General features: G+C 35.3%; 1 protein-coding gene across 5 annotated transcripts in view; it reads right to left on the bottom strand.

Moving 5' to 3' along the window:
• The window catches only part of Myo61F (unconventional myosin 61F), a 744,085-nt gene that overhangs the window by 604,043 nt on the left and 126,948 nt on the right, over positions 1-13,094 (bottom strand). For all 5 annotated transcript variants that reach the window (XM_090391651.1, XM_090391648.1, XM_090391650.1 and 2 more), the window contains exon 2: positions 12,059-12,190. In XM_090391651.1, the coding sequence (XP_090247777.1) occupies positions 12,059-12,184 (126 nt within the window). In that variant the 5' untranslated portion in view covers positions 12,185-12,190. The remainder of the gene's footprint in view (positions 1-12,058; positions 12,191-13,094) is intronic.

The raw sequence follows: 13,094 nt of genomic DNA on the forward strand, positions 1-13,094 counted from the left end.
TATCTATTAGTATACAAATATAGAGTTCTAAAGATTTGCTAATGTTGTGTAATGCTAAAATTGAATATGTTTTAAGTTTTGCCTTTTTCTGTTTATAACGTCAGTGAAGTTAAAGCGTGTTAAATTCTATCCAAGTGTCTGAAAATTTATGTGTATTTATAATGTCTTTGTCTTAAAGCTTGAGCGAAAATGCTTAAATGATCATAGGAATAGCAACAACTGACTAAAAAAAAATAGGAGTTGCTTGAGATAGAAGTAATTTAAGAGTTGTTTCTATGCTTAGCTGAATGTTTCATTTGTATGTAAGGGAAAGAGAAACAATTATTTTACGCAATCCTTAATGGCGCAGTTGAAAAAAAAATACATTTTTAAGGATCAATACTAGTGAAATACAGCAGAGTAGATTAAGGAATTGGTTCCAGCCAGAAGCTTTTCCTAAGTCTACAATTCAAGCACATGTAAAAGCATACTTATGGCCTTGTGAAAAGGGGGGAGTAAAACAAAGGTTATAGACTAAAGGATTAAAATAATTGGGAGTTTTGTGCATTTGAACTAGCTCAAGCAACTACGATCATAACAACGATGCAACTACGATCATAACAACGATACAACTACGATATAACTACAATATTACAACGTAAGAAAAAAATTTTACAAATTGCGCAGTCCGAAGTAAAGTCCGCAGTGCAAGTTTTGTGCATGAAGAATTGCGACAAGCAACTGCGATATTAACTACAATATAAAAATAAAATAATTTAATAATAAAAGATATTTTTACACTTCTTTATCCACGTTACTTTCATCCATTTTTATATACTCCCATTCATGTTTCAAATACTATCATTCATTCCTTCTGTTGCGTTCTGTTACCTTCGTTCTCTACAACACTTTCATTATCCACCTTACAGTGCTATTATTAATTACTTCAGTCTCCTCATTCTCTGACAACCTTTCAATACTACATGCATTTCTTGCACTCACTCAACAAACATTTAAAACACAAATCTCTCACCACTCACTTTTCTCATTCCAAATTCGAACAAAATTAGTTGCAATCTGCAAAAAATGTCTGAAGAGAGAAAAAAAAAGTACCATAAGCCATTCATTTGCTCTTGGCAATGAGTATGCCAAACACACACAAAGTCCCTCAAATTGAACATCGAAGTCATAAACGCCATTATTCTTATACCCATTGGAACTATAAGACTGCTGTTTAAATAATATCACATAATATGATGCACATCACAATTAAACAAAACTTACTCAAATACACAGTCTAAAATAAGGAAAATGCCACCAATAATGATTAGAGATCACAAATATTAGCTAAAATAAAGACTTATATAAATAACATGCAATGCGGCTGCTGCTTCAACTTGTTAGATTTTATTGTTATTTTAATACAACTAGTTCTCCTTAATAAGGATGTGGTCTCTATACTGGAATTCAAATGAACTATATTGCAATTTGGTTATAAATAATGAGGAGGTATCTGCAAAGGATGCAATTCCTTAAGTCTCCCTTTCATTTTTATGTAAATGCACTGAAATTCTTGGGAGGGGGATACATAAACTTTAAATTTAAACAAAATATCAGTTGAATTATGTGACCTATAGAAGTGTCTGTGGAGGATTCACCACATTCATTTTAATATCCAATTCAGGTCAAGTTAAGTTTGTTTGTTTTTTTTTACAGGAAGGAAGAACAGCAATACCAGTAACAAAGCTAAGTGTGGTTGAGTAATAAAAGGATGCAAGTCCTTCTCTCCCTATCGCCACTATTAAACCCTTTCAATTTTGTTTGAATTCTCAGTGAATTTTCTTCAGAGTGAGAATTCTCAGTCTGAATTCACATTCCAAATTCAGTCAAAATTAATTGCAACCTACAGAAATGTCTCAGAAATAAAAATAAAAATGAAAGTTTTGAACATTCATGTAATATAAAATGCCTCTAATTCTTGCATTATATGTTTCAAATTTGGCAGATTATCATTCTGAATATCAAATAAAAGACCAATAACATTTAACTTAGACCTCGAGATACACACAGCCAGTCAAATTTTAACCACATGATTCTTGTAATAAGAATAATCAGTGACTCACTATAGTTCTTAGCTTAAATTAGAGCAATTGTGATTCTAGAAAACTTAAAAATTTCATGTTCCATTTCCAAACTGCAGGCATCTGAAGAGAATCAAAATAACAAACAGCAGATACTACTACACATGAAAAGGAAAGACTATTTAAAAACAGAATTGTCCTTGCAAAGCAGGAAGTAGAATGGAATTTGGCAATTGTTCCTTAAGTACAGTGAAGGAAAATATGACATCGTTTTTATAGAAACTATTTCGCAAAAAAAAAGACACTAAAATGCTTATCTGGAATTAGAGTCTTGTGCTTAGAACTAACATAAAGATCACAGTACAGAAGCAATATCAGCATCTAAGTAAATAGTAATAATATAATACACATATATTGTATCCAAGATGCCTCACAAGGCAGCAATAAATCAAATATCATGACTTCAAAAACATTGAATCTTCATTGCATATGTTACATGCTTGTCAGGTGCCGTGCTAAGTTTGGGTATTTATTCACTTTCTGTATTGTTATAAAATTGCCTTTCAATTTCTGTTACTGCTCCCCAGATGAAAATGGTAGAATCTGCCTTTTAAAACAGGAAAATAAATTAAAAAAAAAAAACATCAACCACATATATGCAGAATGTTCGCATTCATATGATGAAGGTCAATGAAATATTTCTGACATTATTAAAAAAAGCATTATAATATTTGAAACAACATTTAATCTCAGGAAAATTGAAGTCTCCCATTATTTGCATTTTTCCTGTTTTATCTGTCTGAACTCTCATCAAAACCCACCACAAATTCCAACTATTAATCCAACTAGCATGCAGCAAATTCTGGCCATCCTAAAAGTAGTATGTGATGGCCCATGTTATAAGTGGTGAAGTTTTGTAAAAAAAAAAAAAATACCTATGTTAATAATTAATGCAATAAACAGCTTCATTTATATCTGAAAACTATCAATATGTTATAAAATCTATTTCAATTTTTTTTTTGTAACCTCCAGGGAGTCAGACTCATTGGGAAGGCCCATTCAATCAGCAACATGTCTAACATCATGAGCTTTGAAGTCATTTACACTACCTGCATTCACAATGCACTCTGGCAATGCATTCCGCTGACCAACAAATCTCTGTGCAAAAAATCTACTAAGCACACCCTTCGTCACACCTTAATACAACTTCCAGGAATGGGCTCTTGTTCTTCCTATCTTAACATCCACTCTTTTTACAATTCCTTCTATATTAATCTGATAGTTAATGGATTCTAACTTGAAGGTCTTTATCATATCTCCTATTTTCCTCCTATCTACCAACCTCTGTAATCCACATTCCCTCAAATGCTCTTCACAACCAATACTCTAGAGTCCTGATATCACTTTGGTCATTCATCTTTGGACCCTTTCAAGTGTATCCACATCATAATGAAAACCAGGTGACCAAATCTTAAGCTAAATAGTCCATATGTGATTTATAGGGCCATTGCTGTTTGTCATTAACAAACAGCAATGGCCCTAAAACAGACCCCTAATTCACACCACTAGTGACCTTCCTCCTTTGGGATATCGCTCCCCCCATATGCAAGTGAGCAGTTCATAAGAGTTTAATCCTCAGTGTGAAATCAGAAGCTCAAGAAGCTTATTATTATTATTATTATGTGACACCTCCAGGGAGTCCAAAGACTCATCGAGGAAGAGTGCGCTAATAGCATCGAACGATTGATTCCCTTCCAACTACTAACCATGCTCAAACTTGCTTAACTTTTTGCGTGAGCCATTAGTAGCAGAGGCTCTACCAATTGACCAAATATAGAGAATGAAATGAGAGAAGACTTAATGGTAAGCAAGCTAGAAAGAAGTATATGAGGAGTTAAGTAAGCCAGATGTCAATAAAGCAATAGAATTTGATGTCACATTACCACATCTTATGGGAATATTCAAGGAGTTAGCTTCAACCTTGACCTACATGTTTAACAAGAGTCTTGCAACAGCACAGGATCCAAAGGAGTGAAAGAAATGTAAAATAGTTCCACTTCACTAAGGTGGTGATAGGCCTGTTAGTATTTCTTCTGTAGTTGTTAAGATTTTGGAGAAGTTGGTAAGAACTCATATGCAGAATTGGGTAGATGAGGGTAATATTATTTATGCAGGCCAGCATGGATTTGTTAAAGGGGGCTCTTGTTTTAGTAATCTGGTTACCTTTTACAATAGAGTAACAAGAGCAGGAGGTAAAGATAAGGAATACACTGAAATTTTTTTTTTTTAAATTTTCCCAAAGCATTTGAGGGTGCCACATGACAAGTTGGTTTTTAAGTTGCATCAAATGGAGTTGGATATCAGGTTAGTGAATTGGATTGGTGAATGGCTCTCTGATAGATATCAGAGAGTTGTATATGATGAAGCAGTATCAAGGAGTAGGAAATTTACAAGTGGGGTTCCACATGGTTCAGTCATGGGACCATTGCTATTCAATCTTCATGTCAATGAGGGAGATGTTCAGTTGTTTGCATATAATGTGAAGCTTGAGAGGGTTATTAGTAATAGTGCTGATGTTTTATGAAAATTTTAGTTTTTAAAGTGGTAACTATTTTGCTTGTACAACAGTTGGAAAATTTTATGTATAAAGCACGTGATTTTGCATGCTGGTGACAAATTCATGCATTGCCTTATTTCTTTCTCCCCTTCAACATGAATTGACTCTTATTGGCACATTGCCAATTGAGGTTCTCTTATCTGTGGTCAGACAGTATGTATCTCCAAGGGATGTTCAGGTTACTATGACAGCACTACGTGATTAAGCTTACATCGTTATTAATCTCCTATCCAAAATTTTTCTCCAGATTAGTCTATAATTTGCACACTCCAATATTGTCATATCTAACATCTTGTGTTCTAAAGCACTTATGACTGAATCAATCACCTTGGTCTTCCTCTGGATCCCTTTGCCTCTTTTGCTAACCTTTCCTCACCCATTCTATTTAAGTGGCCATGCCATCTTAGATTAGCTTTTCTTTCTTGAATGTTAAGAGTGTCAAGTTCCTTTTAATATCTTCATGTTTAGTATGATTCTGCTGCTAGTTTACTCCCGTAATTTTTCTCAGAGCCCTCATATCTGTGGTTTCTAATCTTTGATCGAGCAATATGTTTCTAATTCACCTCTTAGATCCATAACTTAAAACTGGTTTCAACACCATCTTGTATACTACTAATTTGGTATTTTTGCTAATTTCTCTCTTATTCCATATAAATTTCTTCAGCTAGCTACCTAAGGTACCAACTTTACTTATTCTGTTGTCTATTTCTAGATTTAACCTGCCATCTTCACTAAAACCTGTGCCTAAATAGCTGAAATATTTTATTTGTTCTATAGGATCTCAATTCAGAATACAGCTGAAGTTTTCTATGTTACTGCCTATTTTCACAGTTTGGTCTTTTTATTGCTGATTTTTATTATTATTATTATTCAGGACTCCATGGAGTCAAAAGACTCATCGTGGGAGGTCCTTCCTAAGAAATACAAAGTCTATCAAGACTCATCGAGGGGAGGTCCCACCCCCCAAGAAACACAAAGTCTATCATACCACTCCTTGAACTCATTGACTGTTCTCGCTCTCACCACTCCATCAGGCAATGCATTCCATGGTTCAACCACACTCCATGCAAAGAAACCACTCCTCACCTTCTTGCTCACAGTTTCCTTTCGTAACTTCCAGGGATGGCCTCTTGTCATCACTCCTTCCAGCTGTTCAACCAAGCAAAAGAACTCCCCAGTGTCAACCCTGTAACCACCTCTCAACAGTTTAAAGGTCTCATTTGTTATAGCTGTTATTCAATTTAGTTAGAGAATCCTGGAGACTTGCACTAGATGTATTTAGGAATACAACATCATCTGGATAAAGCAAAGAGCTAAGTTTAATATCTCCAATTCTAATATCAGGTTTAATGCTACTTTCTTTCATAATGTCATCCATATAGGTGATGAATAAGAATGGAGATAATATGCATTCTTTGAAGATATTGTCACAGAATATCATGTTAGTAGGTTGGATTGATGACTGGCTCTCTGGCAGTATCAGAGTAGTATATGGAAGTGCAGTATCAGGCAGTAGGAAGGTTACAAGTGGAGTGCTACAAGGTTCAGTCCTGGGACCACTGCTGTTCAATCTTTATGTATGATATTGTCAAAAAGACTACATCACATTTCATATCATTTGGAGTTATACTGGAAGAAATAGAGAAAGCAAGGGATCCTGGGGTGACTGTGGATAGAGTTTTGAAGTTCTGGGAACATACTGCAAAGGTTGTGAGACAGCTCAGAGAATTACAGCAATGTTAAGGAGAACATTGATCGTGAGAGATTAAAAGTGTGCTAATCCGATTATATAAAGCTCCGAGCAGACCGCATCTGAATTTCTGATCTCAGATCTGGTCACAGATTGCAAAGTGATGGAGAGGGTGCAGAAACAGATAAAAATGATATCTAGAGTTGTAGTTTGGAGATGTTAATGAGAGCTAGGATAGAAAAGTGGGTTAATAGCAGTAGTATTCTCTGTGCTTATCATCAGGTTTGCTAAAGGACGAGTCATGTTTTACCAACTTGCTTATGTACTATAACAAGGTGATGAATATATTGGACAAAAGAGATGCATATACAGTATACTTAATTTTGCAAAAGCTTTTGACAGAGTGCCAAGTTGGTCACTAAACTGAAGCAGATGGTATTGGATAACAGACTAGTGCTTTCCATAGGTGACTGGTTATCTATAAGTATCAGCAAGTTGTGTATGGGGGGGGGGGCTATCTCAAAAGAGGAAAGTCACTAGTGGTGTGCCACATGGATCCTTTTTGGGAAAATTGTTATTTAATTTGTATATTAATGATATTGTGATAAGATTAACTGGTGATATACAACTGTCTGCAGATGATGCAAAATTGGGGAGGGAACTTGAGTAATCAAGCATATCCTTACAAGAGAATGTGAATGGCCACTTATATGTAGCTGTCAGTTCAATATTGCAAAGTGTAATTTTTCTGAAACAGTGGAGGTCGGTGAAAATTTTAAGTGGGGGTGCTGCATATACAAAATAAAAAAAAAATAAAAATAAAATAAATATTTTTTTCCTAATCGGTAACCTATTAATAAATAAATTTACATATTAAAAAATTGCTTTATTAAAAACATTTCACCACGAACAAACACCAATAATAAAAGTTTCGTATCTCACAGAAATAACGTGTGCAAGCATACGATACACTGCCCAAATGAGCAGTGTCGGAATCACTTGTAATGTGCAATGACAAGCGTAAATGAATATCGGCGAGTCTAGCTGCAATTGGCGCGATAATCCTCAAACTGCGTTAGATCGCAGTGCATTTGTTTCGTGTAACGATAATTGAAAAATATAATTCTTTTCATATTTTCAACAGTAACACTTGTCATAATTCAGCCTTGTATCTATAATAAAAAAAATAATTATATGTTATTTTAACAAAATAAAATAAGATTTACAAAAAATTGTTCACCCTCACCATGAACACGCGCCAATAATAAAAGTTTCGTATTTCACAGAAATAACGCACTCACACATACGATACACTGCCCAAACGAGCAGTGTTGGAATCGTTTGTATAGTTCGCCCACCAATTAGAGGTCCCTCGACACTTATGCGCATGTCAGAAAAATGAGAATCCGTTCCGATAATAGGATAATCAATCTGTCTTCTGGGATGTGTTTGTTTATTATTACAGGTCGGAAAATTTAGCTTTTCTTTTATGAACATTGTAGTTTTTAAAGTGTAACTATTTTGCTTGTACAACAGTTGGAAAAATGTACGTAGAGTATTAACAAAATTAAAAAAGGTATAGCATAAAACAAAAATGTAACTAAGTTTATTTTTAAGAAAGTTTTCTATAAAATAAAAATAATTATACAGAAAAACAGAATTTTTTTCAAATGAACTTAGATATTCTAAACTTACAGTTGAGAGAACTGAGACACTTTAATCCTAAACCGATTAATTATTTATGACTTGTTTTGACTCTTTTAACAAACCCATGCAAAAAAAGGTTGGAAAAAAATACAATTATCAAATCCTTTTAATCTTCAGAGTCATCTGAATCGGTGTCCGAATCGCCATCACTTTCACTTAAACTGATCACCAAAGGTTCGCATAATTCTTCAATAATTCCGTCTCTGTCCCAATACATATTTTCCAATGAGGTGACACGAAAGCAAAATTTTCCCTAGTTTTGAACTGTAATACTTTCAATCGCCTGTTCTGAAAGCTTAAAAAGTTTCGACATGAAAATATCTCCAGTTACGTTGCGATGGCGAATGAAACTTTTCACTTCTGCCCAAACATACTCAATAGCATTAACATCGCAATGATATGGTGGTAGTCAAAGCTAGAAATCCATGCTCTTTGAGCATCGTGTCGAATTTAAATAGTTTAGTTGTGAGCGAGTTTCTTTTGACCAAATTAAGCAATTAAATTTTTCGCATATCTAGGGAATGAGAAATGTTATTTGCAGAGAGCCAATCCATAAGAACTTGCTTCTTATTAGACCAATTTGGAACTTTGTTTAATGGAATAGAGTGATATGAAGCGTTATTGATTATAACAACAGCATTTTTTAGGAAGGTTTGGAATCAGTTTTTCTTCTGCCCACTTTTCGAAGATTGTAGAATTCATTTGCCTATGGTAATTGGCTTTGTATAGTAAGTTTGAATTCAGTAAAAAAACCCATTTCTCCAACCACACACAAAATTATTATGCGCCGCAAGGCATTTCCGGTTTGTAGCACTCCACATTCTTCTTTAGACTGCCAACATTTTCCATAAGTTAAATTACTATCAATCCAAGTTTCATCTAGATACACAATCGGTCTTTTCTCCTCCCTGAAACGTCTCATTGCTCTCAAATACTGCGTTCTAGATAAAACAATGTCACTTCGTTCCATGATAAGTTTCCTTTTATTCTGGGACTTTTTAAAACAAAATCCGATTTCATGAAATATTTTCCTTAAAGTTTCTCTTTTCCAAGGAAAATTAATTTTTTTTTTAAGCACAGGAATCAATTTCGGAACAGTTGGCACTCTTTTCTCGACCACATAAAATTCGTGAATAGTTCTTCTTATAACGTCTACATCAAAATCATTCAAAGCTATGGTTTCGATGGTTTTCTTTATCTGGCGCTATTTTTAGGAGATTTAAATTTTGGCTTACCTTCACCTTTTGATTCCCTGCGAATTCTTTTAACAGTCGACCCTGATACGCCCGCAATTGCACGTTTTATGACTTGAGAAAGGGGAACAAGGAGATGATTCTTTTTTGCAGAATGTCAGCACATTATTCAATATTCTTTTGCAAGAGCTACTGAAACATTTAACAACAGAACTTGTTGACTGTACTGGATCCATCATACAAATTAATAATAAAAAATAATGCAATAAAGCGACAACAAAAATCAAGCTAGTACTGGTACAGAGACAGACAAGAAAGCATGTGATTTCGCATGTTGGCGACCAATTTGTACATCATTTCTTTCTCTCCTTCAGCATGAATCGACTATTCTTGGCAAAATGCCAAGGAGAGATCTACAAATGGTGGGCGAACTATAATGTGCAAAGCGCAAACAAATATTGGTGAGGCTAGCTGCAATTGGCCTAACGTGATAATTCTGACACTGCGTTAGATCGCAGTGCATTTGTTTCGTAATCTAAAGCAATAATCGAACAATTCCAATTATTAACTATTCAATCAATGTCAAAACATAAGCTGTAACCTTTAACATGTTGTATTGCATTTATATAATGTTGTAAGCATTGTTATTATTTATAAATACAAACAAAATTTAATTTTTTCATTTTTTCCTTGGAGTGCTGCAGTGTCGCAGTGCTTATGTACGAGTCGCCACTGTTCTGAAATGTAGGCAGCAATGGGAAGCAAATGTAAGCAACAATGCTTGGAATGCAGTCAACGGATGTGAGAAACAATGGGAATTTTGGGCCATTCTCCCTGTAGGCATGTAATGAGATCCTGAACTGTTGTGGAGCAGATGTTCCTTGACTTCACCTGATGCTCCAGTTCATTCCACAGATGTTCAATAGGACTGAGATCAGGATTCTGTGGATACCAGTCAATTCGGGTCACATTTATGAGTAAAAAACCAGGAAGTTACAGCAGCCTTATTATTATTATGTGACACCTACAGCGAGTCCAAAGACTCATCAAGGGAGGGTACCTACTCTACAACTCTATCTCCAACACTCAATCAACCAACTACAATGAATCGCAACTACACTAACACCATCTACCGCCCACCACCACCACCACTAATATTTTGACATGGTGCATTGTCTTGCTGAAAGACATAATAGTCAGTTCCATAGAAACGCCACCGAAGTATGAATCATTGCATTCTCCAGAATGTACAGATATCTCTCAGAATTCAGTGTTTGTGACACCACAGAGGTTCAAGGCTAAAGCAGGAAAAACAGGATGACACCATCACACTGCCACCCGAATTTCATAGATGAGGTTATGCATCCTGGTAAGGATATCCACAATACCTGTCTAAACTATCACCTCGGCATGGGAGTGTAGTGTGATTCATTACTCCATAACACAGCTTTCCAAGCATCCACATCCCACTGTTCATGCTCTTTGCACCACTGAAGATGACACTGCATGTTGTTTCAGGTAATGAGAGCCTTGCATACTGCAGTCCTACCATGGAAACCATGTTGAGTGCCTCGGTTCTGAATGATTTTGTGCACATTCATTTTCCAGTCGATGCCCGGAACTTCACATTCAACGCACTATCCGACAAATGCTGGTTTTTACATATTATTCTTCGTAGCACCTTACCATCACGTTCAGTAAGTGTGGTGTGTCATCCACTGAGGCTAGCACCTACAGTTGACTCCTTGCGCTTCCATCTCAGTATGGTATCACTGAAGGAACAGTTATGTTTTACCAACTTGCACTTGAATTTCCAGGATGTGGAAATTCAAGTGCACAAATGCAGGGGTATCAGAAATAAAAGAGAGGAGTTTTTGACGTCGGTCAGCTCAACTTGGCCCAAAATTATTTTTGCATCAGTGAGAACTAGTTGACAGAAAACAATATCATTACAGGGATAGAATGTAAAGGATTTTCTGTTTTCAGAGAGGATAGAGAGAATGAGACAGGAGGAGTGATATTTCACCCAACCAGAGGGGTGAAGATCAGAGGAAGATGGTTCATTTGAGACTATCTGGTGCAAGAGAGAGGCCAATAGGACAAAATATATTGTTGATTGCTACTATCATCCAGGAATGTGTTAGCAGAGCTAATCTCAGGTGATATGATCAGTTAAACAGAATGGGAGAGGAAAGATTAGCAAAACAAGTGTTCTCTGAGAGGTTGGCAGGAAAAAGATCCAGAGGACGACTAAGATAGAAATACGATAGAAAAAAAAAAAAAAAAGAGATAATGTTGGAGTAACATTATCAAATCTTAAGTAAGAGAATGATTTGGAGGAAAATTTTAAATAGGAAGTTAGTAATGATGTAAATTTTTCATATAGTACTATCATATCCTGTACACCCCTTGAGGGTATATATATCAGGAATTTGATGATGATGATTTAAATGAGTAGATCATAATACCACTAAATTGTTATGCAAACTGAGCAAAATAGTTTACATGTCACAGTGAAGCCATCATTCTGGATAAAGACAAGTTATGTTATTTCTGTCAAAGACTTTTTTTTGTTAATTTGCATATTCCCATGCTTTGGTATGACAGTATACTGTGTAACTTAACTTTTTTTTTTTATAACTCATTTTGTTCCACTTCAGAGATAAAATTATCAAAAAAGTACAAATTGCAATCAATTTGCTATTGGCAAGTAGTATAGTAAATAGGAATTACTGCATTAATCCTATTAACATTGTAACATTAATCCACATTGTAGGTGCATACAACTTACATAGATAAGATTTTCCTTAAAGCGTTTTTTCATATTCTGCACAAAAGCTTCCTCCTTGTGGAAATCTTCCAAAAGAACAAAGTCTTGAACACCTACCCGATCTCGTACATGAAGCTCATTCTCCATACTAGTCTAAATAATAAAACAGAGATTACTGAAAGCAACTGCCTAATAACAGTAAAAAATAATAATCAGAACAGCACATATCCATAATATTTTTGTAGATAAATAACAAACAATATACACCCATAAATAAAATTATTTTGTCCCTTAAGGTACAAAATGAACAATTTTGCTCACTAAATGAATATATGAAATAAATGGTAATGGTATACTATTAGCTTATGCTGATGACATTGTTATCCTCAGACACTCTTGTGATGATGTTATACACATTATATCTAATTTAATCAAGGCAAATAAGCTTATGGGTCTTGAAACATGAAAAAAGAGTTAATATTAACAGCTATAATGACATGCATCACGAGATAGGTGAGAGAATTGAGGCCAATCGTGGTTATTTTGCAATTTACAACTCCTGAATTCTAGAATATTACTCAATGTAAAGAAAAAACTATTTAAGCTATATTATTATTATTATTATTATTCAGGCCTCCATGGAGTCAAAAGACTCATTGTGGGAAGTCCTTCCTAAGAAACACAAAGTCTATCAAGACTCATCGAGGGGAGGTCCACCTCTAGGAAACACAAAGTCTATCATACCACTCCTTGAACTCATTGACCGTTCTCGCTCTCACCACTCCATCAGGCAATGCATTCCATAGTTCAACCATCCTCCATGCAAAGAAACCACACCTCACCCTCTTGTTCACAGTTTCCTTTCACAACTTCTAGGGATGGCCCCCTTGTCATCACTCCTTCACACTGTTCAACCAAGCGAAAGAACTCCCCAGTGTCAACCAAGTAACCACCTCTCAAGAGTTTAAAAGTCTCAATCATATCACCTCTCCTTCTTCTATCCACCAAACTCAGCAGTCCACATTCCCTCAGCCAATCCTCATAACTCATTGTACAG

Source organism: Typopeltis vanoorti, chromosome 4 (assembly GCF_054136105.1).
Source record: "Typopeltis vanoorti isolate ZY-2024b chromosome 4, IOZ_Tvanoo_1.0, whole genome shotgun sequence".
Taxonomy (NCBI): Eukaryota; Metazoa; Arthropoda; class Arachnida; order Uropygi; family Thelyphonidae; genus Typopeltis; species Typopeltis vanoorti.